A 25200-nucleotide genomic window follows, 5' to 3' on the forward strand; every position below is an offset into this window, starting at 1 on the left:
ACCTCTCTTTTATTGTCATAAGATATTCATAGCATAAAATTTACCATTTAAACTATTTTTATAACTTTTAAAAAGATTTTATTTATTTATTTTTAGAGAGGGAAGGGAGGGAGAAAGAGAGAGAGAGAGAAACATTAATGTGCGGTTGCTGGGGGCCGTGGCCTGCAACCCAGGCATGTGCCCTGACTGGGAATCGAACCTGCAACACTTTGGTTCACAACCCGCGCTCAATCCACTGAGCTGCACCAGCCAGGGCTTTAAACTATTTTAAAGTGTATGGTTCAGGCACTAAGTACATTCACATTGTTGGGTACTCATCCATTTTTAGAACTTTCTTATATTCACGAACTCTGTACCATTACAAGGTACCGAAATGTACCTCACCCAGTAATGGGAGAACTTGACCTTATGTGTCTGCTGAGGAAATGAAGTGGGAAGTGCACATCAGCTCTGGGGTAGGACTGCCAACATCTTCAGCCTGAATATAGTAATAAGGAAATAATCGGGCGATTTCAGAATGCAGAATATTCTGCAGGACTCAATAATATCAACAACATGAGAGACTAAAAATAAATAAAGGGCAAGAAGATATAGATTAAAAGAAAATAAAAAGACATGGCAACCAAAAGCTATCAGAATTTCTGATAGCACATTTTTTGTACAATTGGAGAACTGCGATATTCATTGCATATTACATAAAATTGTTGTATCAATGTTAAATTTCTTGGGCATAATGATGGAATTATGGTAATGTAGGAATGTGCTTTTGTTCTTGGGGTGAAATATATGTCTAACTTATTTTTAAGTGGTTTCTCAAATACATGAATAAGTAGACTAATTATATTTACATAAGTATAAAAAGATGAAGGAAAGGAATGTAATAAAATTAAAAGTAGGGGAAAAGGCAAAATAAAATAAAATACAATGAAAATAAATATAGATATTTTCAGTTCATTGTTTATGCTTTTACTCATTTTACTCATCATATTTTAAATTAGGCAATCAAACTACATAAAATACTTTCCTGAACTCTCCATTCCTTTGGGTTGTTATGCATTAGTATAAGGTTTACATGGGTCTTTAATTCAGCAGGTAAAATTAAAATTGAGTGTGTTCAGAATTATATTTAATGCAATTTGATTACATTGTTTCTTTAGAGCAGGAATCTAATTGTACGGTTTTAGATCCTTCAATAAGACAATATGGAGAAATTTTTCAAAGCATTTCTAATAGACTTCCCTCTGTGCAGATTTAACAATAATATTCCTACTTCAGATGGTGACTTGTCCCCTTGAAAAGCATTCTTAGCCTTCAAGGGAGAGATGCACATGGAGTAGAAATCCACATTTGATCAACATAAATGACTAGCATAGAATGGAGTATCTGAATCAGCCTGAATCCTTATGTTATCCTGTATTTAAAAATCTCTTCCAGGAGGTGAAATTGACTGTGTGGATAAGGATGGCAACACTCCCCTCCACGTGGCTGCCAGATACGGTCATGAGCTTTTGATTAACACCCTAATAACCAGCGGAGCTGACACAGCCAAGTAGGTTACTGCGAAAATATGGTGGAATAATTGCCACATGTGGGAATATTGCCAAAGGGATTCTGCCATGCAGGAGATAGGTCCCATTTATCCAGGTTATAGTAGATCTGTACTATTATGCTAAAGACAAATTAATTTTGAACTAAATTCAGTGACTTTTAATGACAGATGCAAGGAAGAATCAAATTTATTTTTCAGCCCCATCAAAAAGGGGCCTATTCCAGTGGTTTTAATTAAGGAGACTTGACCTTTACTCCTAACTCTGCTTTGTAATATTCTGCTGCTCTTTCCCATGTTCAATGGCAGTTAAGCAGGAAAAATAAAACAGAAGTGGGCAAATTCAGAATTTATTCAGGGAAGGGGGACCTAGCCTCCTTTTATATTTCAATTCACCATGAGTGTGTAAAGCCTCTGTCCTGGTCTGGCACAATGCTGGGTGCTATGGAAAATTTCAGAAGTTACCTGGTTGGTACCTTCAAGGAGGTCATAATTGTGTTAGAGGCCCAAGGCCTACCTAAGACAAAGAACCATGCAAGATAGTATGTAATAAAGTTCTAAATGAAACAGGACTTAAGTGGCAAAATGTTTGGTGTAGACAGCATGCCATAGGCTGTGGACAGAAAGGGAGAGCTCCAAGGTGGCCAAAGTTTTCAGAGAAGCCTTCAAGGCAAAGGTGGGTTTTGAAGGCTTTGGAGAAGGAGAACAATTCAAGTAGAGCAGAGGGTGGCAGACACCCCCACAGGGTGGAAAGCAGGAACAAAAGATGAAGAGAGTAAAATTCTTAGACGTGTTTGGCCTGATGGAGTGTGTGTGATGATGACATGCTCTGCCAAGAGGCAGTATCATGTCACGAGTTGGGGCCCATGCTCTCATGGTTCCAAGCTAAGCTACTCTGCTTGTGAGCTGTGTGACCTTGAGCCCATTGTTCAATTTCTCTGTGCTTTGATTTCCATCAATTTGAAAGTATTTAATAATAATAGTACTTACCCATTGGTTTGTTATGAGGATTGAAGGACTTAATTACTAGTAAAGCTCTCTGCAATAGGTTAAGGTCTGTATGAATTAAGTAAATACATCTGCTGAGGTTATTAACAAGATAATTCATGTTAAAAGCTCTTTGAACATTGCCTAGAACAAAATATCAATAAATGTTCATTATCATTTTATTATTTAATACATAGTGGAGCCAAATTAAAGAGAGCAATAGATTCCTAAATGAAGAATTTAGCCTTGAAGGAGTTCTAGCCAAGATGAAGGTGTAGGTAGATAGGCTGTGCCTCCTTGCACAACCAAAAGAAGGAACCAACCAATTTAAAAACAAAAGAACCCAGAACTGCTGGAAAATCGAACTATATGGAAATCTAACAACCAAGGAATTAAAGAATAAACATTCATCCAGACTGGTAGGAGCGGTGGACATGGGCAGCCAGGGAAGAGAGTATGTTCAGCAAGGTGGTAGCTGGGTAAACAGGGAGGAACAACTGCGGAATGAGACAGACCATGCCAGTCAAGGTTCCAGTGCAGGGGAAAATAAAGCCTCAGAATCTCTGGCTGTAAAAACCTGTGAGAGTTGTGATGGCATGAGAAATTGCCAGTCTCTTCAAAGCAGGGCAAGAGCCAAGCAAGCAGCATTGTTCCCTCTCTGACCTCTCCCACACATACAGTGCCACAACATAGCAAAGTTGGTTGCCCTGCCCTGGTGAATACCTAAGGCTCTGCCCCTTACAATGGTGCGCTGAAGCAAAGAAATATGGCCCAAATGAAAGAACAGATCAAAACCCCAGAGAGAGAACTAAGTGACAAGGAGACAGCCAACCTTTAGGTGCAGAGTTCAAAACACTGGTAATCAGGATGTTCACAGAAATTATTGAGTATGGTCACAAAATGAAGGAACAAATGAAGGCTACCTACAGTAAAATAAAGGAAAATATACAGGGAACCAACAGTGAAGGGAAGGAAACCAGGACTCAAATCACCGATTTGGAACAAAAGGAAGAAATAAACATTCAACCAGGGCAGAATGAAGAAACAAGAATTTAAAAAAATGAGTACAGGCTTAGGAACCTCTGGGACAACTTTAAACATTCCAACATCTGAATCATAGGGCTGCCAGAAGAAGAGGAAAAGCAAGAAATTGAAAACTTACTTGAACAAATAATGCAGGAAAACTTCCCCAATCTTGGGAAGAAAGTAGACATACAAGTCCAGGAAGCTCAGAGAGTCCCAAACAAATTGGACCAAAGAGGAACAAACCAAGACACATCATAATTAAATTGCCAAAGATGAAAGATAAGGAGAAAATCTTAAAAGCAGTGAGAGAAAAGAGAGTTGCCTACAAAGGAGTTCCTATAAGACTATCAGCTGATTTCTCAAAAGAAATCTTACAGGCAAGAAGGGGCTAGGAAGAAGTATTTGAAGTCATGAAAGGCAAGGACATACACCCAAGATTTCTCTATCCAGCAAAGCTATCATTTAGAATGGAAGGGCAGACAAAATGCTTCCCAGATAGGGTAAATTGAAAGGAGTTTATCATCACTAAGCCCTTATTGTATGAAATGTTAAAGGGGCTTATCTTAGAAAAAGAAGATCAAAAATATGAACAGTACAATGACAACAAACTCACAGCTATCAATAACTGAACCTAAAAAACAAAAACAAAAGTGAAGTAAGTGAATAACTAGAACAGGAACAGAATCACAGAAATGGAGATCACATGGAGGGAGATCAGTGGGGAGGAGGGGGGGAATTGGGGAAAAGCTACAGGGAATAAGAAGCATAAATGGTAGGTACAAAATAGACAGGGGGAGGCTAAGAATAGTATAGGAAATGGAGAAGCAGAAGAACTTATATTTTACAACCCATGGACATGAACTAAGAGGGGAGGATGCTGGCAGGAATGGGGATACCAGGAGGAGGGGGGAAAGGGGAGATAAAAGAATGGGACAACTGTAATAGCATAATCAATAAAATATACTTTAAAAAATTTAGCCTTCGTCACAGAAACTATGAGTAACAATAACTGAATTATCCAGTGAAGAACAATATGAGGGCAGTGTATTGTTAGGAATTTTATTTTGTTTGACAATTTTGTGCAACACAATTGAAAACGAGCCAAAATGTAAATGGTCCTGGGAAGTATAAGTTTCAAGGACTTTCTGGGCTCCTAGTCTAGTGGTGGAGGGAAAAATCAAGAGCAAAATGACCGCAATTTTGTGAGGTTTGTTATGACAGAGGTTTGGACCAGGCTGTGGGAACAGTGACTCTCTGGATTCTGCAAAGGACGGGACATTTCAGCAAAAGGAAGGAGGGATAGGAGTTTGCCAGGTGGATAGAATTGTGTAAGGTAAAAGGATAGAAGGGGAAGCAAGAAAGCATGTTCCAGAAAGCATTCAAAAGCCCCAACGTGTGAATGTGTGGAAGGCAGCTTCCCAAGGCTGGATTATCTGATGTGTGTGTGTGGGCTGCGGGGGCGGGGATGGGGAGTGGAAAGAAATGAGGGGGAAGGCAGGAAGAGCCACATCTTGAAGGACCTGTGGGGAAAATATCAAAACTGGGGGGAGGAGAGTTGGAGATTAACTTTACTGAAGATGCCTCTCCTCCCCCAAAATTACTATTCTCCGGGCTCCTTTTAGATCTAGGTAGGGTAGCTTATTAGTGGGGAAAAAAGCAGGCCTTTCCTCTTGTAAATAAGTAAACAGATATATAACACTTATGAAAATAACCCATTTCTATTCATACCCAATATGACCAAGTGTATTTTAAAGATCTGTATATGGCAAGTTTTATGGTCATTATTACTTTCTTATGAATTTATTTGAATTTTATTTTCAGGCCTTGATCAAATGTCATTTGTTACTCTTTTTGCTTCTCTGAGCTCTAAGTCAGAGCACTTTCTGCAGCTTGACTCATGTAACTTTATGTGATGGCAAAGCCCTTTGGTTTTTCTCCTTCCACTTCTTTAGGTTGGAGGCACTCGTCTCTAGGGTTTTAATTTCTCTTCCACCTGCCCATTATGCTCGCACCTCTTTTTCCACCTCACCGGCAGCAGAACTGTTGCAGGGATGCCGTAGCTATGCAGGTAGCTGTTCCGACATCCATCTGTTCACTAGATGGTCATTGAAGGCCTGTTAAATGGCCCTTACTGTGTCAGGTTCTGGGGTTACAGAGGTCCCTGCCCTCTTCGAGGTAAGAATTTAACAAGCAGTTACAAGCATGTGCACTAAATGTGATGCCAGGACAATGGCCGGGTGCCACTGGGATATTCGGGGGAGCGTGTGTGGGACACAGCAGGGCCAGGGAGGGCTTCCGGAAGGAGCAGGGGTCCAGGGAGATGTGCAGAGCGAGTAGAAGTTAGTTAGGTCATGGTCTTGAGAGCCTTGCAGACCCAATTATGGACTTAAATTATTTTCATTATAATGTTACTTGAATATGTATAAACTAAGGCTAGATAGAAACTTCTTAGGCTTTTGATTCTAATATGTCGATAGATCCCCAAAATTACAACAACATTCATTTGAACTGCACAGATTGACAATCAATGGAAGCAAACATTCGCAAGTGCTTACTCATGCTAGACACCACTCTGAAGGGTGACATTTAACTCTCATGGGAACACCATGGGCTAAGGGCTATGACCCACCACTATCTTACAGTTGCAGGACATGTCACCTGCCCAAGGTCACAGCACTTGTGAAGGGTGGACATGGGACTCCATCCCTGGCAGTCTGGATCTGGAGCCTCAGCTCCTAAGCACGAGGCCTGTTGTCTCTCCAAGTAATGAATGATGTGATAGTCCACGTTTTACCAAAATTAAATTGCCATTTGTATGGTATTACGGTCCTGGTGGCTGTGGTGGCTGCTCCTCAGGGTTTAGTACACACTGCAGGAGTGGAGGTTGTGCAGCGGCTTAAAGTGGTGGGACAGCGGACTTGTCACACAGAGCAAGCGATTGCCAAACTGTGGAAGGCTCACTGTACTGCATTATCATTGGCCTGCCCTAAGTTCAGACACCATTTGTCCACTGGGTCCACCTTTATTTTTTTCTTAACACCCCCTGCCATCTAAAGTGGTACTCCACCACACCACGGGACCCTAAAGACAAACACGGGCCCTGGGTTTGCAGAGGTGTGTAGTGATAAGGTGGTGTTCAGATGAAACCAAATACACTTTAGTGCTCATTGGTTTAGATTATCATCAAAAGGAAAAAGTTTAAAAATTGTCAGAGAGAATTCTTAAAAGCCCAAAGATATTTTCAGTGACTACATGCCCCTCCCTCCTCTGAGATGCATGGATTGGTTTGAGAAGGGCCACAAGAAGCAGGGGAGAAAGAGGAGAGAGTTTCAGGTGGAGGGACCTGCATGTACAACAGCCAGGGGCAGGACATGGCCTCCAGGAAGAATGGACCCAAGTTCACTGCGATTCCAGAACACACACAAGTTAAGCAACAGCCAGATCCAGAAGGGGCCTTGTAAGCCACATTTGTGTTTGGGTTTTGTTCAACAGGAATCCCTGAAAATGCCTGTAGGTTGCAGACAGCAAGGACTATTGTCACTGTTGTCAGTTATACCCAAATGCTATAACTTAGGAACACATGATAAATGTTTAAGTGACATAAATAAAATTAATACGGAACTGATTTTTTGATTTGGGTTGATCAGCAGAGTTAAGAATCATAAAATCATTGGATGATCAAAAATCATCAAATGGTTTTGTCTCATCCACTCAGTGGGCCAAACTAAGCCAACTCCCCCTAGCAGAGTTGTGAGATAAGTGCAATAAAAGGGTTTGAAATGAAGAAAGAAAACAGAAATGCTGGCTGATCACATTCATTCTTAGCCTTTGAGGAATCACACACATGATTTTAAGGAAGAACGGCCTACTTACAACGTCAGAACTCACAGAGTGCTGATTATCCAACTAAGCTAATAGTAATTACCAGGGCAATAATGATACTGACATGTATCATTATGTGTAGAGGCCTGCCAAGGGCCAGACCATCTGTTTAGGGCTTTGTATGCATTATCTCAGTTATCCTTGCCATTGCCTTATACGATTGACATTGTTATCTTTCTGGATGAGGGAACTGTTACATACTTGCTGAACATCAAATAGCAAGCAAGCAGGTAAACTAGAACTCAGACTTAAAGTTTCTGACCCCATCTCCTTAACCACAGTGTTCTTTACAATATGACCTAAAGGAAGGTTCCAGAAAAGACCATACATGGGAAGGGACAGACTGTGTCTCTCTGATGCCAAGGCAACTGCTTAAAAAAACTGATATTCTAATGGTGCAAGAAGTTCTTTTCTCACCTCTGATAGCTGTCTACAAATTATTCTGGCCTCATTTATTCTTAGCTAACGGGAAGGAGACACCAGCTAACAGCTAAATTAGAAATAACTAATACAAATGTGTTCCATTAATTTTATGACTGGTCAGATAAATATAGCAATTTAACTGGAACTGGTCTCCTCTTTTCTGTAATTTATGCATTGTTAAGATTAGTGTTATCTGACATCTTTATTTCTTGATCTTCCTGGATGTGTACCCGATGATGTAAGAGTGATCCTTTTTATTTGACAGTGTCTTTGTATAAGACAGTGACTTATAAGACTTATATTCCTGCTAAAGGTTTTATGATCCTTCCTTTAGAAGCAGTCTTATTTTATAATAATAAAGGACTGATTTTATTTTGAAATTCAGAATCATCTCTGAAGTGATTCAGAGATTCTGAACTCTACTTTTACGTTTTTTTCCAATTTTGACCTGATACTTAGTTTTTCTGTTTGAATAATAGCAGCATATTCAAGTTCAAAGGCTAATAGACTAGTTCTTCCTCCCTTATCTTCTCAGGTTTATAAGTAACAGCAAGAAAAAGACATAATTAGCTAATGCACAGTGTGATGTTACCTAAATACAGTGGTGGTAAGTGGTAAACTTGATTAGAAATATTGAGAATGAAGATTATGGGGTATGTTAAATATTGCTGCTGTCATATTATCACTTGTACTTTTTATGTTTTCCTAATTGGTTTCTTATAGAATTTGATGCTAATTTCTCTAATTCATTTGCTTATTTTATATCAATATATGTTTTTATATATCTTTATCTTATAGTATATATCTTATATAGGATATATTTTATATGTTATATACTGTGCATACTTATATAGATGTATATAATGTAGACTTATATGTGTGTCATATATAATATAAAATTTTATGTATTTATATTTTAATATTTTATATATATATAAAGAATAAGGAAGACTCACAGAAATCTTGAGCAATTCAGTCCTTGATTTCAGGCATGTTTTTTCAGGAACTTAAAAACATCCTAGAAAACATTCTATCCATTTTCCTCTTGCGAATGTCCAGAGATATTTAATCATGTATTTTCGTTTCGGTTTCCCAGAATAAATAAAATGGTCAGCTAAAATCTCATTAGCTTAAAGTCCATTTAGTAAGAAGCTTTTAAAACATGTTATACCTTCACAGAAATTACTATGTCTCACTGGCATCAAGAGGGAACAATATAAACAGCAGCACAAATAGAAAGGCTTCCCCACCCCCCACCCCACAACACGTTCTTCCTTTTCATGAGCGTCAGGGTTGCCACTGATGCAATTGCTTTTCAGGATTTTTTTTTTTTTGTAAATGGTGAGAGAGGCAATTACAAGCAGTTCCCTTGCACATGACACTGCCCGGAAGACGGGCAAATTGCATCTCCTGATGGATGCCGGCTGTTGTATACACTGGGTTGGGAATCTCCATATAGGGAAAAGGAAATGAACAGAGGGAAGGCTGAACAAAAACGCCAATAAACAGAAAGAAGTTTTCATGAAGGAGAAAGGTAGTTACTTTCTGGCAGACTGAGATTTTGCAGAACACTGAACACCAAGAAATATATGTGAATCTGTATGTACTTTCACACATTCACAGACATCATAATAACTTTTAAAATAGCAAATAAAGTTCATATATCCAAAACTTATATGCAAATCATATGTGTTTTTTTAATGAAGTGTAGAATCTGAAAACGGACCACTTTGTGCCAGAGAAGAAACTTAGGTAATTTATTCTGAAGGTGTAAATGGACATACTTGCTTGTTCTATGCAGATAATTTACAAAATCTGAAATATATTATTTGAATGTAATGGGATGTTATGAGAAATGGTCACTAACCTTATAAATGCTTATAAGTACACAGGAATCTCCTGATGATATTGTTTATTGTGAACTACATTTCAGCACTCGGCTTTGGGTCCTTGTTTGAGGAGAGATGGGCAAGAGGAAGATTTAATGCTGTCGTTGGAGGGCTGCCTGTCCCTTAGGGACCATCCTGGGGTGATGGTGGGGGATCCATCTAAAAAGTGCTCTTCTAGGTTCTTTCTGTCATACTGTTAGGGAAACATCTGCTAGATATATGAAATATGTGCCAGAGGATGTTTGCTATCTCCATCTGTGTTTGTGACTGATGTCCTGATGTGGGTTAATATGCCATATAAAAGTTTGTTAGGGAGGTGAAGTTTGACCTGCAAAAGGTAAACTTTGGTTATTCTCATCTAAAATTTTATTTTCAGCCCTGGCTGGTGTAGCTCAGTGGATTGAACACTGCCATTTGAGCTGAAGGGTGGCTGGTTCCAGTCCCAGTCAGGGCACATACCTAGGTTGTGGGCCAGACCCCCCAGTAGGGGGTGCGTGAGATGTGATCACGTGTTGATGTTTCTCTCCCTGCCTTTCTCCCACTCTTCCCCTCTGCCTAAAAACAAATAAAATCTTTAAAAAAATAAAAGTAAAATTTTATTTTCAATAAGATAGCTATTATTAACTTCTAGCAAAGTGCTTGATACATCATAGGTCAATAATAAATATTTGTTTATTAATTCAAAGAATAAAGCAGGTTGCTTTTTAAAGTTGAGAGTTTGTCTTATCACTAGCACTTAGCACAGTATCTGATACTTAGAAAGTATTGAATAGATGAATGAATGAATGAAACATCAAATTGCTAACCTGAAAGAAAGAAAAAAAGAAAAGGAAATTAATTTTAAAGGTAAAGAGTCACATATGTTTATGTGAAACTTTTTCTTTAAAATATCTGCTTCTATTATTATGGGCTTTTACTTCTGATTTAGGTCTGGGACTTTCTTTTTTTTTTTTAGATTTTATTTATTTATTTTTAGAGAGGGAAGGGAGGGAGATAGAGAGACAGAGAGAAACATCAATGTGCGGTTGCTGGGGGTCATGGCCTGCAACCCAAGCATGTACCCTGGCTGAGAATCGAACCTGCAACACTTTGGTTCACAGCCCGCGCTCAATCCACTGAGCTACGCCAGCCAGGGCTGACTTTCTTATTTTAAGGTAGAAAATGATTGTGTAATTATTTCTCAAGTGGAAGAATCACAAAATTATTTCAGCCGAGAGTCCCTAAGCGAGGTGTTGTGGGTTTACTTTTCACCAGAGGACTTCTGAGAAGGTAACTGTCCTGCATGCATCTCGAGAGCTGTTGCCGTGAACTGCTCTGTCTTTTCCTCCCCAGGTGTGGAATCCATAGCATGTTCCCCTTACACTTAGCTGCCCTAAATGCTCACTCTGACTGCTGCAGAAAGTTGTTATCATCGGGTAAGTAGCTCCATTATCACAGATGAGGCTCAGTGTGTCCTGTAAGTGAGCCATGTGGCGTCAGGTGTCTGGTCAGAGTGAGTGGCTGTCTGTGCTTCATGTCATTCATTACCTGCTCTGGGGACAGTCTCTAGCAGTCCTTGGTGGTGGACCTGCTGGAATGTCAGTATCCCTGCCCCTGAATGAGAGTCTTGTCTGTTTATCTAAAGTCAAAGCCGGGGTGACCCAGAGTGAGAGACAGGCAGGGATGGCCGGAGCTCACAGAAAATTTGTCATCAATGGAGAAAACATCTTTGAAGCTTAAAAGGGTGACTTAGCACTTAATATTTTTCAACAAAGGAAAGAAGCCAAGTCCCCTCTCCCCCTATTTTGACAGTAGAAAGTGTCGTGTCACCATCCTACTCGGTGGGCTCCAAAAAATCGCCATGGTTGATCCCCTCCAACTAGGTTTAATTTTTATTTTTTTAATGCGGGCCTGTTTGGAACCAAGAGATTCCTTCTGGTTTGGAGCTTTGCTAATCTTTCTTATCACTGCTTCTGCCAACCTCCATGCATAAAGACGTTCCTGGCTTGCAAAGGTGATAGAGATCTGCAAGGCAAAGATTGTTGATGAATTAATTCCACAGATATTCCAGAGGCATTTTTTTCCCTTTAAGTACTTTACCTATGGTTGATTCATTTCCCCTGCTTTTGGCATGTTTAAAAATAATCTCTGCATGAAAGCATGTTCCCCAAATCTTACACCAACTGAAAGCTAATAATATATTGAGAAAATACCTATTCCAGCATGTTAAGATGACTCCTTTACCTTCCATGTTTTCTCCATGTGTGCTGTCTGCTTATTGCCCTACTTATCTCAAATTGGTTTCATAAATTTCTGTCCTGGGACTGAAACATGGGGCTGTGGTTCACCCAGAGCTGAATGTGAAAATAAATTCTTCTTGACTTCACGGTTCTGCCTATAAAAATTGCCAAGCTTGAGCAGTTACCATCCGTTTCCATGACAACCTCTTTCTGACTACAATTGCTTGCATTCTGGTTTTTCTACTAACTGATTTTTCTGTCTCTGCAATGTTTCTTGTGGTTTAACTAGGACAAAAGTATAGCATAGTGTCCTTGTTTAGTAATGAGCACGTGCTGTCTGCAGGCTTTGAAATAGACACCCCAGATAAGTTTGGAAGAACGTGCCTTCACGCTGCTGCTGCAGGAGGGTGAGTAGTTTGCGATTTCAGTTGTTGTTTTCATGCCTTAATTACTGACTTGTCTTAAGTGTCTTGAGTTTTCCGGGATTCAAAGGCGATTTCTGTAGTCAAATGGGAAAGAATCATTTCTACCGTCACCAAATACCACTGTTGGACTTCCAGACTTACTTGTGTTTTTGTTCTTCCAAAGAAAAATTTCAGCCCATTTCATATAGAAAGTCATTTTTCTTTTGTTTTATTCTCTTTACTTTCTTTTTTTTCCATTTTTTAATTGTAGATGTTCTTTTTTTTTTTAATTGTAGATTTTCACCCTGTAGAATATATATCTATTTGGTATTCCCTACCCTGAAAGAAAATCATTTGAGATTTGTTCTTAAGTTTTTCCTTTTTGTTGCTGATAGGTTGGCGATAATCAAGGGACTCCAACATTGAGTTAACTCAAGTTCATTTACAGACATTTTTGTCCTTATTTCAAAACTGATTTTTGAATCTTGAGAGGGGTTAAATGTGAATAACGGTTAAGAAAACCCAAAAGATAAGAAAGAAGGGATTTAATACTTGCCTTTTCTTTTTAAGTTGCAAAAAGAATTTTTCATCAGATACTCTTTTTCATGTCAGTGGTTAGATTAAGGCTCTGATCAATACATTGTTGATATATGACCCCATCACCCAAACATGGCCTTTCTCCGATGGCTTTGTTTGGGTAAGATGTTGGTCCTTAATCAATTTCCTAGTCCTTAATGAACAGCAACACTTCTCCATTTATCTGTGTATCAGAAGTGAGTAGATAAACCGTGGAGTTTTAGGGCCCCTTATTTACATGGTTCCCTTCCATGGTCATATCTCATTTTATGTTCATAAATTTGTATTATTTTTTTAAAAGAACCTCCTACTCTTCCTCTCATTCCCCCAAATTACATGAGCTTCATGAACTACACACCTGGGATCTGCCTCTGCCTTTGGTGCTTTGGCTTCTCAGTGAGGACAGGCATTTTATATCAACTGGCCTGCTGCACCAGCGCATAATGCCTCAGGAAGTTCCCTGAAACAGCCAGTTCTCTGGGAAAGGGGGCTGTAAAGGGCGGACAGGGTGGGCAGAGCCCTGCTCTGCTCAGGTTTGCCATTAATGAGGTCATTTTTCATATGTAAATGATAATAAAACAGTAAATCCTAGGACACTTCTTAGCATTTTAAATTTAAAACAGTGATGGATGATTGTCTGTTTTGATGCCCACATTTTAAAAAATATCAGACCTGCACAGAAAGTGACAACACACCATCCTGCATTCATGTCTGAAACTCCTAGTAGAGTGAATATTTAGCTGCATGCCCTTCAATGGGAAAATTCACTTCAGTGAGTTCTTTGCTTTCTACAAAACGTGATTTATTGCCTCTGCAAATGACACAGACGCTTTGGAAGATCACTATGCTCCATTACATCATTTTCGGCCTTGGTTCTGCACATTCATTCACCTAGATTAAAAAGACAGGGAAATGCAGCTGTTTGATTTTCCATTAAGGAGAGTCTGGGTTGAATATGGTTAACCTGGTGAATTCATTCTGCTGTGATACAAGGTAATGCTCATCCACTCTGGCTCACTGTTTAAAGGTGACATGAAATTATTATAGATTTAGAGGGTTGTTTCATAAAATCTTGATGGTTTTGAAAGAGGATTTTAGCATAAATGATGAAACCACCACTGAAAGGTTTAATCATATAAACCTTTATGAAATCATTAAATTCCTTAGTCGTAGAATTGAAAATGTTTCATCAAGCTCTTTCATGTACTGATTTATTAGCTTTGAAAAAATAATTTTGGTAACTTTAGATCCTTCATATATCATTTCTCTAATATGGTGAGGTTATTTTTGTGTTAGCAGAATTTAAAGCTGAAAGTATCGATTTATTTCCGCCTGCACTCTGCAGAACACAGCTCTTTCTGAAGACAGCCCAGCAGTTCACCTCTGCCACCTTAATGATGTTTTCCCTGTCTTTCTAGTAACGTGGAATGTATAAAACTCTTGCAGAGCAGTGGAGCGGATTTCCAGAAAAAGGACAAGTGTGGGAGGTATGTGAACAGGGAGCTGTGCTTCAAGGGCCGAGATGAAAGAAGCAGGGAGCGGTCCATCTGGGAATCCTGCTCTGTTGAAGAGGGAGAAGGGGAGCTAGCTGGGGAGTGTTCATCCCAGGAGGAAACCCCTTCTTGTAGTGAAACGCCAACAAAGCACCAGCCACAAGGAAAGCATCTCTCGCAGCTTCTGTTTAGAAGTGCCAGTCTTCCCCTTCCCGTCTTTTTAAATCCTCTCCGTGGATATAGCTTAGAAACTTCTGTTCGCAGCAGATTAGAGCAGCTTAGCCTCCCTAAGCCAGAATGTGGTCACAAGATCTAGAGCATTTTCTTATATTTATTGAACATTTCGTCTTGGGATAAATCTTTAGACATGTTTAAAACATTAAACACACATCACCACCACCACCATCACCAGTAATGAGTCATAGAACTTTTCTTACCTTATTGGTTCTTTGCGTTGCTGAGTCACACCATAGTATTACCACAATACATGGATATAAATTTATTAATTAAATTAAATTTTAATTTACCTTTTCCATAACTTCTCTCTACTCCTCGTCTACACACACACCCTGGCTCTTAAAGTTGCTACAGATTTCTTCTCTTACCAACCTACAGGAGACGACTCGTACTCACCCTTCCAGGTTTATGTTGTGACAGCCCCTACAGCTCTGACAGGGCGCCCGTCCTCTCCGCGCCCCTTGCCCCCTGTGTGCTCTGTGACTGCAGCGCGCATCACACTGCCCGGCGGACTCTCTTTCCTTGCCGCTCTGGTCACCTGACTACGGGTGTCCTGAGGACAAGGACTGGGCCTCACTTTCGCTTTAGCTCCAGGCTCTGCCACATAGTTGATACCTAATTCTTTTCAGCCTGATTAATAAAAACACAAGCAATCCAATATGTAAAATACTTATCATTTCCTTTTTTTTTTGGACTAAAAGGAGTAAATCAACCAGTCAAAGAGCCCTTCAATTGACTACAAATTATAAAATAGCTGGACTTAAAAATTGATAAATAGCACTTGAAATAAAGTTACTCTCGTTCTAGTATGCTGTTTGGTTGTTATTCCCTGAAAATTGTCTAGGAACAGAAGATAAACTTTTAATAATTGAGGACTAAAAATAAGTAACATAAAATATTACTTTATATTTCTGCACTGCCTTACACTTTACAAGGTACCGTATTCTCTAAATTTTCCCACTTGATGTCTCATAGTAACTCTATGAGGTACATGGAGATAGATATTACTATCCTTTTTAATTGATGAGAAAACTGAGCCCAGAGAAACTAAACAAGTTATACACATACGTGGAATCTCAGACCTAGAGTGGACCTTGGGATACAGCTGCTCAGAGGTGCTGATAGACATAAGGACAAAGCCCAGGCCTGCAGCTTTGCCCAAACCAGAGCCCAGGGCTTCTGATTCTCTGTGCACTGTTCTTCCTGTCAACCTTACAGTTCAGTGGAGAAGATGAGACCACACCTATAGCTAACATCAAGGCAACATGTGATGGGTGCTCAAGAGAAGCCCGGATGGGAGCTAAACAGTCTCATACAAAAGGGAAAGAGAACTTCTGGAATTAAAGAATGAGGGGGGTCTTGACGGGTGGACGTGGTTCAGGAAGGGATGCTCCAGGGAAGCAAACAACATGGGCAAAGGTAGAGGGAAGTGTGGACATAGTAGGGAAAACTGCAGGTCATTCCATTTGGATTCAGTAAAGGCCTCATATAGGGGGGAGAGAGAGACTCCATAAAGGCAGATTGGGACCAGCTCGGGAAGGTCTTCAATTTCAGACTAAGGAGCCAAGGCTTTGTTCAGTGGGGAGGGAGACAAGTTTTAGGACAGGATTGTCATATGTGGGCATCGGGCCTTGGAAAACCTAATTCTTCATTCATAGCAACTGAAGTTCCGTGGGAGTTTGATTAGCGATCAGGAGGCTGACAGGAGTGGCATTGCAATATTGCAGTTGGGCAGTAATGTGGACCTGAACCAGGACAGGCAGGCGTGAGGAACGGAAAGAAAGAATAGATCTGAGGGTGGGTGGCCTTGTCTGAGCTACTGGTTCTGTAGCCTCAGTTGCAATTTACAAAGCATAGGAAGGTGTATCCCTTAGCCTCCACACTCTGAGAGACCAAGAGCTTTCCGCACCCCCAGGTGTACTGCTGTTAGTGCTAGCGCTGGTGATGGGTCTGCTTTTCAGACTGAATAAAGTAACAAATTGCTGTTTGTTTTCCAGGACCCCTTTGCACTATGCAGCTGCAAATTGTCATTTCCATTGTATTGAGACATTAGTGACCACAGGGGCCAGCGTTAATGAAACAGACGACTGGGGACGGACAGCTTTGCACTATGCTGCTGCTTCAGACATGGATAGAAAGTAAAAACAGCCTTATTCTTGTTTCCTCTGGGGTAGGGCTGGGGAGGGGAGGGCTTGCTAATTTTCTTCATTAGGGTGCAAGGAAGCTGACTGAAGAATCTCTCTCATCCAGACCCAAAGGAGTTAGAAATGCTTCATCCCCAACCCCAGTTTTCCCATTTTGCTCTCAAGTGTGATTACTACATGTCACTGCGCAATTACTTCTCTGTTTTTTGGGTAGAATGCCAAGTGGAGCTGCCAGGCTCAGGTTCTCAATTTGACATTCAAAATCTGTCATCATTTGTTTTGTCATATGCTGCACTTCCCATTATCATCACTTAAATGCTTCATTTGCTGTAAAACTTACATTTGCCGATATATGTCGTGTGTCAAAAATATCCATCCGTGCATAATCCCAGTAGTCTTCAAATGCAGTGTGAGCATGTGTAAAGTAGTCACTATTTATTGTTCCAAACCTGGGTCTGATGCTCTTTCAGGAGCCGCAGAGGAAACTGGCTGCCCTGGACATTGTTGGATTCTGGGTGGCTCAGAAGGAAAAGTGCCCACATTGATGAGACTGTTCTCAGAGGCTTAAGGACCAGGGCCTCCTTCACAGGAATAGCTTTCAGTGACCCTGTTTGGAAAACTATTGAATTATCTGCTGCCTTGTGCTGTGGAACCGATTCTAGACCAGTGCTAACTCCTTTTCTTGTACAGCAGTGATTTTCAGCCCTTTTCATCTCATGGCACACATAAGCTAATTACTAAATTCTGTCACACCAAAAATATATTGTTTGCTGATCTGACAAAAATAGGTATAATTTTGATTCATTCACACCACATGGCTATTGCCGTGTTGGCTGTTGTCATGTTTTATTTGACAATCTAAGGGAAAAGAGGTCAGTGCCCCTGACTAAGTAGTCACATAGTGCGTGTTTTAACAATTCCTGCAGCGCACCAGTGTGCCTGCCGCGGCACACTGGTTGAAAATTGCTGTTGTAGAGCAGTGGCTTCCAAAGAGTGACTCACAGTAAGAAGTACATTTTATATCATAACCAGTACATACAGCCACATATATATATATATATAATGGAAACAAATTTTATAAAACCATATTCACTTTTACTGTGCATAATGCCTTCTGTGTTGTTTTTCACTTCATTAAAAACATTACTGATTGCAACCCCCTAAACTGATTTTATAATCAGTAGTGGATTATGATCCACATTTCCATAGTTTGGAAAACACTGCTCATTTCCCCCTTCACGTGTGCATAATACTGTCAAGTCAGATGAAGCACTCAGGATCCCACGAGTCGGGGAACAAGTACACTTCACCTGTTAAGCACTGGAAAAGGCATCCTAGGTGATGAAGCATTGCTTCGGCATGTGAGGGGTGTCTAGGACCCCACTCCTGGATAAGTGAGGTGAAGTGGCAGAGAGGCAGCAATGAATGTGGTAGGAGTCGGAGACATTTAAGCTAAATCACCTCCTTTTTACTTGGGGCAGTTAGGATATACATATGGGAGTGTGGACAGCTTGATTGATGTCTTAATTGCTGATACCTGTGTGGAAGTGTTAGGACAGTTACTGTATTTTGCCTTCCATTATGCACACTTTTTTTGCCCAAATTTTTGAGGGAAAAGTAAGGATGTGCATTGTACATGGGTAGTACTAATTCTGTATCTATATAAATGTTTTTAACTCTTGTATTTATGCTTATGCATTAAAAATGTAACTCTAGAAAGCAATAATGATATCCATGTACAAAGTAGAACCCTGGAATATGATCATTGGTTTTGTTGTACCAAACTTCATGTACCTTTTATCTGTTCTTGTATTTTGTAATTTGTTACATGAAATTTCTTATACTATAATATGTTCAAAAATAAATGCTAAAGTTCCTTTATAATATAAAAAGCAAGTATCTAAATAAGTAAATAATTGAATTAAAAAATTAAAACCAAAAGATTTTTTTTCTGAAAGTTTGGACCAAAAATGTGAGTGCACATTATACACAGCAAAATACAGCATGTTCTTAGTTGTATATCTTGAGAGAGAATAGATTTACTGGATAGCATTGGAGAGAACCATGTACAATTTATATCCTCACTGACAACTCAATAGTGCATGTTTCTTTTGGGTTGGGGGAAAAATCATTGAGATTTAAATTGCACCAAAATCATTAGCAACTTTGCCATTAAAAAATTAATTGTAATTTGTTTTTCTTTTCCTTACGCCAAGAAGTAAGACATCCTTAGGAAACGCCCATGAAAATTCTGAAGAACTTGAAAGAGCCAGAGAAGAAAAAGAAAAGGAAGCTGCACTGTAAGTTACTTCTCGCTCAAGCACAAGGTGCAGTTACTGATGCCCTGTCCACTTCTCTGAGTGGCCACATGGGCCGGCCTTACTATTTGGGGGTTTCACCTGGGATCCTGAGAAAGTAATGCGGGCTTATCTTTATTGAAGAAGAAATTGTTCTTTAATACACCTCTTAATTATGCCATTTTCACACAGGGTACTCTTTCTAAGACTGTAAGCTTTGACATGACCGTCACTGTGATTGGTCAGCGGTGTTTGGAACCTGGTGTGTCTTACGTATCATTTCTGGCTCGGCCATCTGTCATGTGCCTCAGGCAACATGCTATAGTTCCTCTTAGAGCAGGGGTGTCACATGCATTTTCCCCGGGGGCCACATCAGCCTCTCGGTTCCCTTCAACAGGCTGAATGTAATTTCAGCTCCTTAACAGTTAAGGAGTAGTTACATTTATACAGTCCTAAAATTATTTTGGCCCTTTGAAGGTAACTGGGAGGCTGATGTGTTCCCCGGTGAAAATGAGTTTGACACCCCTGTCTTAGGGCCTCAGGCTCTCTTTTCATGACCTGCAGATAACCATTTAGCTGATTCTATAAATAAATGTTTTGAGATTTCAGTGTGACATACATGCATCGTACTCTCCTCTTTGTCTCCAACACACACATCAACTTACAAACAGTTCCCTGCTCCTGCCACCAGCTGTTCCTGCCCCACGGCACCCCACCTCACCCCACCTCACCCCACCCGCCACTCTCTGGCTTCTGAGAGAGACTCAGCCATTGCTGCAATGGGGTGGGAGGGACTGCTGTCACCCAGGGGCGTTGATACATGGGAAGCCCTAATGCTTTGTCCTCTGAGAGTCATTCCTGTGCTACAAGTCACAGCGACAAGCTTGTGCTGCCCAGTGTGGTGACCAGCACACAGCCGGTGTTCAATAAGTGTGTGTTGAATAAATGAACAAATGAATGAATAGTGCCCACACTTTGTGTCTTGGGGTCAGTGGATGTAGTGCCCTAAGAGTGGTGCGCACGCACACACACACACACACACAGCCCTTAACTTGTTTATTCTCTTCTCCAGTTGTCAGCAGGACAAGTTTCTCTGTGACCTCTTGCTTGTGTCCACCCCAGGGTCTTCCTCCGACTCCCGGGGCTCCCCTCCGGTGTCCGAGTCATGGTACAGAGTTACAAGTTAGAAGTTGTATGTAGAAATCAGAAGGATACAGTTAGAGAGTGTGGCTCTGGTGCAGGCTTGGGGACAAAACGTGAGTCCCACAGCTGTGGAAACAGCTGTGAGTCAAGCCAAATGGTCAGGGTTTTACTCGAATACTCCAAAATTAAAATAAGCATATTAAAGACTGTGGGATTTTAGGCGACTTCAGCAAGTGCTCCCTTCCCCTGCTTGCCCTGGGCCAGAGCAGCCCTCCTACTGCTGGTGGAGAGGGCAGGAGAGGTGGCAGGGCAGGACCAGCCTGCCTGAGAGCTTTTATGCAAAGAGAGGCTATTGCCCTTGTCCAGATACACCCTTCACCTACTGCGCATCTCCTGACGTTGCAGTTTAGCTGCCAAAATTGCTAGTCAGGATCCAGTTAACACTTGTTATTTACAGTCCCTTAAAAAACAATGTGGAGAATATTCAAATTCTATACTACTGTTATTTCTAATAGAACTATTGGTAGTATAGGTCAGGTATAACATTCTGGATTGAATAACTCTTTGGGTGCAATTCAAATTGCTCCCAAATTACATATTAAATTATAAATTTATCAACAGATTTTTTAGACTGTAATCCTTTCAGAAGCTGGGATTGTGTGTCCACTGGAATGTTATTCCTGTTGAACGATTTTATTTAAAAGAGCCAAATGTGGTATACAAGCAGTCACACCTAGAATCGCATCCATGGGCATTTAGTGACCCACATAGGAAAGGACTTCCTTATAAGGCACAGATCATCTACGACAGTGTGCTGCCCGGACTGCAGTAGCAGTTTGATTTATCATGGACTAATTTATGGGTAAATCGTGGGACATGGAGGCCTTTGGATTAAAAAATGTAGGTCTTCCATCAGTTTTTCTAGAAGTTAAAATATCATTTAAACTCTCTCTGTATGTGATTTATTTTCTCCTTTTGCCTTTTGCCAAAAGATAGGTAAATGTCATTTCAAAGTGAGAATTTTACACTTTCAATTTGAGTATGAAGTTGGATCAACTTGGTTTTGTGAAGGTTTTGTTTGTCCTATTGCCACAGAAATAAAATTGGAATTATAGGACAGTGCTACCTACAGGGCTACCTACTTATTTCCGCTCCCCCAGCAGGGCCGTACCACTTGCAGTAGGTCCTGTGCTAATGTGTCACATCCTCAAGGACTCGTGTCCTGGAGGTTGGGGTATTTCAGGAAAGGTGGAGCCACACACCTTTCTCTAACTTATTCCACAGATGGTGGCTTTTTCCCAAAAATTACAACTCTGTCATAAAAGACTTTTAAGCCCTGGCTGGTGTGGCCAGTGGATTGAGTGCTGACCTGCAAAACAAAGAGTTGCCAGTTCAATTCCTGGTCAGGGCACATGCCTGGGTTGCAGACCAGGTCAGGTCTCCAGTAGGGGACATGTGAAAGGCAACTACATATTGATGGTTTCCTCTCTCCCTCCCTTCCCTCTGTCTAAAATAAATAAATTATTTTTTAAAATAAAAGGCTTTTAAAATATACTACTTATTGTGTTTTAGTCTATATTCCTAATGGTGTAATATGAGCCTTTTTTCTTCATATGTGGTTACTGAATTATTCTTTTTAATGTTAATCTGTTCCTTTAATCCTTTTATTGTGTGGGCTCTTCTTGTGGTTTCTGTGTGTGTGTGTGTGTGTGTGTGTGTGTGTGTGGATTTCTTACACTTTTAACTTTCATTTTTCTAATCTTTTGATCTTAGACTCTCCAGTAATGAGGTTAAAAATAAACCTTCTCCCTGAGAAGGAGGAGAAAAATAAACCTTACCCTGTTGCAATGGCCTGACCGTTACTTTAATATTTGTTGAGACTCAGTCTTTTGAACATGGATGACAGACTACTTTAGTGTAAGAAGGAAAAAGAACTTCATTACCCTCATGTTGCTAAAGCCTTGCCCGAATTCTAGAATAGCTATTTTAAGCTGAAATAAAGGATGCTACAGAAAACACATACACACACAAACAAAAACTTCCAGTATGTAAAACGTCATTGCTGTAGGGTTTTTAAAGAACTACTTAAACTCACAAAGTGCTTTGTGGATCATTCAAAATAGGAGGAGATTTGCATTCATTATCTCTTTTGGTCTACAGATGTTTCTAAAATAACCTCACCTTTATACTTACAGATGTCTAGAGTTTCTGCTTCAAAATGATGCAAATCCATCTATCCGGGACAAGGAAGGTTACAATAGCATACATTACGCAGCTGCCTATGGCCACAGACAATGTCTGGAACTGGTGAGTTGCTTTGTCTTGTTTTGCTTTCTCTAACACACACATAAACCCCTGAAAATGCTGGTCTTAATCTCTCAGGAAATGACCTCACTGCCTAGGTAAGTCCCCCCTAGAAATCACCTTGAAGATATTCTGTGGTAGGTAATTATATTGTTCAACTTCATGATACATAGGTTGCTTTGCTCCTTTTTTCTCCATCCTAATCTTAGAAATGACTGATAATGAACTCTTTTCCATATTTATTTGGGCTGAGAATGTTAAAACTGTGTATGGACACAATTTGTATTTTAAAGATCATTTGACTGTATCAAATCAGCTCAGTATATATTTCTGGGGGCACACATAGCACCCCAATATTCAATATCAGTGCTGTAAGAGGACTTACATAATCATGAGGCATGTGGGTTATTACAGTCTCATATTTGTAGTTTAGAGAAAGAAATTGTCAAGGGCACAACATTCAGAATTTACTAGAATTCCAAACCACCAAAAATTTCAAACCTATAGTGATCAAGGAACACCCTGAGGTTTGGAGTCTGAAATGCCTCTGTTGGTATTGGTGAAGAGACAAATTCAACCCTGACTGGTGTGGCTCAGTTGGTTGAGCGTCATGGTGCAAAATGAAGGGTTGCAAGTTCGATGCCCCGTCAGGGCACATGTCTGAGTTGTGGATTCAGTCCCAGTCAGAGCATGTATGAGAGGCAACTAATAGGTATTTCTCTCCCTCTATTTATCCCTCCCTTCCCCAATAAATAAACAAACAAACAAACAAACAAATAAACAAATAAATAAATCTGCTTTAAAAAAGGCAGATTCAAATGCCCACAGGGACCAAAAATACAAAGTCAAAGAGCAAAGTGAGCCCATGTGCAGAACAGGGAGTGGTGAGGATTGCGGCAAATAGAGAGCACACGTTCTGTCCAAAGGGAGAAACAGCCTGTCAGCTCCAGCTCACTGGGACCCGGTGGGAATGCATACCTGGGGTTGTAAGACTTCCAGTGTTTCAAGGGAAGGTAGAACTCTGGATTTTTATGTGAAATTTCCTTTTTTTAAAAACCCTGGGTGGGCTAGGAAGAAAGAAAACCTGTGGATTTGTGGCTGAATCCTCTCTGCTGGCCACCATTTGCCACCTCCTGAGCACCATCCTTGGTTCAGTTTCGCCAGGACACCCGGGCTATCCCGACCCCACTACCCCAGTCCAGTGACAGGTGCCACCTTTGCTGACTGGACTCCAACTCTTTTCCTTACCCCTTTAAAAGGAGAAGCCTGCTTTTCAGAGTTACCTAGAGGTGTGTTTAGGGAAACGCTTGCACAGTCACACAGCGTATTGAGAAAGGAGTGAGGCAGAAAGCCCGCGAGCAGTGGTGCCAGGGCCGCATAGAAAGGGTGAAGCGATGCCCCAGCTCGTTCCTTTCCCTCTGACTCCGCTGCTGGTTTCTCATGGCTCCAACTAGGGTCGTTCTGACCATTGTTCTTTTAATCATGAATGTTCATAAAGGTCACCTAGTTTGACAATAAAAAGGTGATTATTCTAGGGGGTTTTTTGTGTGTGGCATTTATTGGTGAATTGTACCTACCTTCCTCATTCTTGAATACTTCTAAGTCTTCTTTCCTGTGGTTCTTGTGGATGCTAAAGAATTCCTTGTTTGACCTTGGGGGTGGCATTTTTTGCCCCCTAGTTTTGATTCTATCATGGTCCTTCCAGTTACTGTGGCCATATAACAAATCACCCCCAAAAGTCAGGGACTTAAAGCAACAATAATCATTTATTAGCTCTCACTGTTTCTGTCGATCAGGAATTCAGGAGTTGCTTAGTGGAGTAGTTCTAGTTAAAGGTATCCTCTGAGATTATAGTCAGTGGCTGGGGTTGGTGTGATATCAGAAGCTTCGTCATGCCTACGTCAATCACTTGGCTTGGAAGATTCAAACAGCTGACATTCCTCCGGCCTCTCTCTGTCTCTCACTATGTGGTTTCTTTGTTTGGTCTTCTGTAGATAGGTGGCTTCTAAGTAGCTGGATATCTTGGCTCAGGGGTCCAGAGGCCTCTGTCCCAGGGGGGAGAGAGAGAGAGAGAGAGAGAGAGAGAGAGAGAGAGAGAGAGAGAGAGAGAGAGAGAGATGGAGTGGGAGAGCAAGAGAGAGAATGAGACCATGTCAGTGATCAGTCACTGATCAGTGTTAGCGACCAGTCTAACCTTGAAGTTCACATAGCGTCACTTCCGCTGCATCCATCCACTGCGGCAGTCACAAAATCCAGAGAGGTGAAGCAGACTCCGCCTTTCAAAGGCAGAAGTGTCAAAGAATTTGTGGACATACTTTAAAACCAACCAGTTCCATAGAAAGAAGTAGAAAGCCCGTGATTTTACAGCCTTCTATAATTTGGATTTTTATATGGAATCAAAAGTGGCAATGGGACAATCCCAAGTCTTACGGATGACAAACCAAAACCGCAGGGGCATTAACTGGTGTGTCCAAAGTCATAGCTCTGGTCAGTGGAAGGAGCAGGACCATGAATCAGGATCTCTGATTTTAAAAAAAGTTGTTTACACACTGTTCCACCTTCTATTTCAGATTAAAGCTCCAACACCCCTCAAGGCTTTTCAACATAGAGCCAAGGCTTGTAGGAATAGG

The 25200-nt window shown here is 40.7% G+C and overlaps 1 protein-coding gene across 12 annotated transcripts in view; it reads left to right on the forward strand.

Annotated features, from left to right (window-relative positions):
- ANKRD44 (ankyrin repeat domain 44) overlaps window positions 1-25200 on the forward strand; it is a 296575-nt gene that overhangs the window by 190241 nt on the left and 81134 nt on the right. For 5 of the 12 annotated variants that reach the window (XM_036023135.1, XM_036023137.1, XM_036023141.1 and 2 more), the window contains exons 10-16: window positions 1435-1549; window positions 11086-11168; window positions 12262-12379; window positions 14371-14439; window positions 16680-16820; window positions 19043-19126; window positions 22462-22573. In XM_036023135.1, coding sequence (XP_035879028.1) covers window positions 1435-1549; window positions 11086-11168; window positions 12262-12379; window positions 14371-14439; window positions 16680-16820; window positions 19043-19126; window positions 22462-22573 — 722 coding nt within the window. The remainder of the gene's footprint in view (window positions 1-1434; window positions 1550-11085; window positions 11169-12261; window positions 12380-14370; window positions 14440-16679; window positions 16821-19042; window positions 19127-22461; window positions 22574-25200) is intronic. The other 7 variants (XM_036023136.1, XM_028508833.2, XM_036023143.1 and 4 more) reach the window with 3 other exon arrangements.

The sequence above is a fragment of the Phyllostomus discolor genome, chromosome 4 (genome assembly GCF_004126475.2).
Source record: "Phyllostomus discolor isolate MPI-MPIP mPhyDis1 chromosome 4, mPhyDis1.pri.v3, whole genome shotgun sequence".
Classification (NCBI taxonomy): Eukaryota; Metazoa; Chordata; class Mammalia; order Chiroptera; family Phyllostomidae; genus Phyllostomus; species Phyllostomus discolor.